Source organism: Mesoplodon mirus (genome assembly GCF_964341445.2).
Source record: "Mesoplodon mirus genome assembly, chromosome: 1".
NCBI lineage: Eukaryota > Metazoa > Chordata > Mammalia > Artiodactyla > Ziphiidae > Mesoplodon > Mesoplodon mirus.
In genome coordinates this window covers 46,101,361-46,102,738 of record NC_138976.1, presented here as the reverse complement: position 1 = coordinate 46,102,738, position 1,378 = coordinate 46,101,361, and the positions used below count along the sequence as shown (strand labels likewise).

The window sequence follows — 1,378 nt, the reverse complement described above, 5'->3', positions numbered from 1 at the left end:
TTCATTTCTTTTCATTCCTTTTTTTTTTTTTTTTGAGTTTAAATGTATTTTATTTTTAGACAACCTACATGACATGTTTTTTTATTTTCCTCAAAAACAGTGTCTCCGGGCTTCCCTGGTGGCGCAGTGGTTGAGAGTCCGCCTGCCGATCCAGGGGACACGGGTTCGTGCCCTGGTCTGGAAAGATCCCACATGCCACGGAGCGGCTGGGCCCGTGAGCCATGGCCGCTGAGCCTGCACGTCTGGAGCCCATGCTCCGCAAAGGGAGAGGCTGCAACGGTGAGAGGCCCGCATACCGCAAAAAAACAAACAAACAAAAAAAAACAGTGCCTCTGCTCCAAAGAAATCAACATCAAAATGAAGAGCTCAAGTTGACACCAGTCCCATTTGTCTAAGTCCTGGTTTTATGTGGATGAAAAGCAGCAGCCAGCCAGTTATGATGAGCAGGTGATAGATCCAAACAGCCAAATTTGTTAACATTTTTCCATTTCTAGACCATCCTTAAAGAAAATCATATTTGGTGTCACAGCATCCTCACAGTAGTCCAGCAGAGCAACCATGCCATCTGGATTCATGTTTTCACCAATAAAGAACTGATAGTTTTTGAAATTAGCAAGGATGTGCTTGATTTGTTCTGCAGTCCCTATCATAAAAGGTTTTACTCTTTCTGGTCTCTGTTCTTCAAGCTTCCCTTTGATTGACTTCATGTAATCCTTGATGTACTTCTTGTAGGCTTCTTTTGTGAAGCTGGTTTCTTGCAAGTGATTGTTCATGACAGTATCCACACCAGTGATTACTACGCTTTCAGTACCTTTGCCCTCAGGGCCTTCAGAGGAGGCATCTCCACCAATGAGCAAGTCAGCAATGTTACCCTCTCTCCTACTGACCATCTTTCCCTCCACCTCCAGACACAGCCTGTCTGCAACCTCCCAGATCTTGTACATGTCAGAGAACATCTCATCATGGCTGATGAGGTCCCAGCAGATGATCGTGATGACGACTGGAGGGAGACAACGGTGGCACTAGCTTAGTAGGAGCCCGGAGCTCAGAGCGAGTGTGGTGCAGCATTAACGGTGCTCGGGGGTAGGGGGTAGGGGGACAAAAAGCCATTCTTTTTTCTTTATTCTGTTCCACAGCAGTGAATTCCACCATTCAGTCTTCTAGGTCACTTATCTGTTCTTCTGCTTCAGTTATTCTGCTATTGATTCCTTCTAGTGTATTTTTCATTTCAGTGATCATATTGTTCATTTCTGTTTGTTTGTTATTTAATTCTTCTAGGTGTTTGTTCTTTAATTCTTCTAGGTCTTTGTTAAACATTTCTTGCATCTTCTCAATCTTTGCCTCCATTCTTTTTCCGAGGTCCTGGATCATCTTCATA

General features: G+C 44.0%; 1 protein-coding gene across 1 annotated transcript; it reads right to left on the bottom strand.

The window, feature by feature from the left end:
* Positions 1-350: 350 nt before the first annotated feature.
* Positions 351-971, bottom strand: LOC309802790 (translationally-controlled tumor protein-like). The gene has a single exon (XM_082618660.1). It carries the CDS (start codon positions 954-956, stop codon positions 474-476), a length of 483 nt encoding a protein of 160 aa, XP_082474786.1. The 5' UTR covers positions 957-971; the 3' UTR covers positions 351-473.
* Positions 972-1,378: the final 407 nt, after the last annotated feature.

Coding starts and splice junctions, on each gene's coding strand:
- LOC309802790 (XM_082618660.1), bottom strand. CDS start 956: ATGTTCTCTGACATGTACAAGATCTGGGAGGTTGCAGACAGGCTGTGT.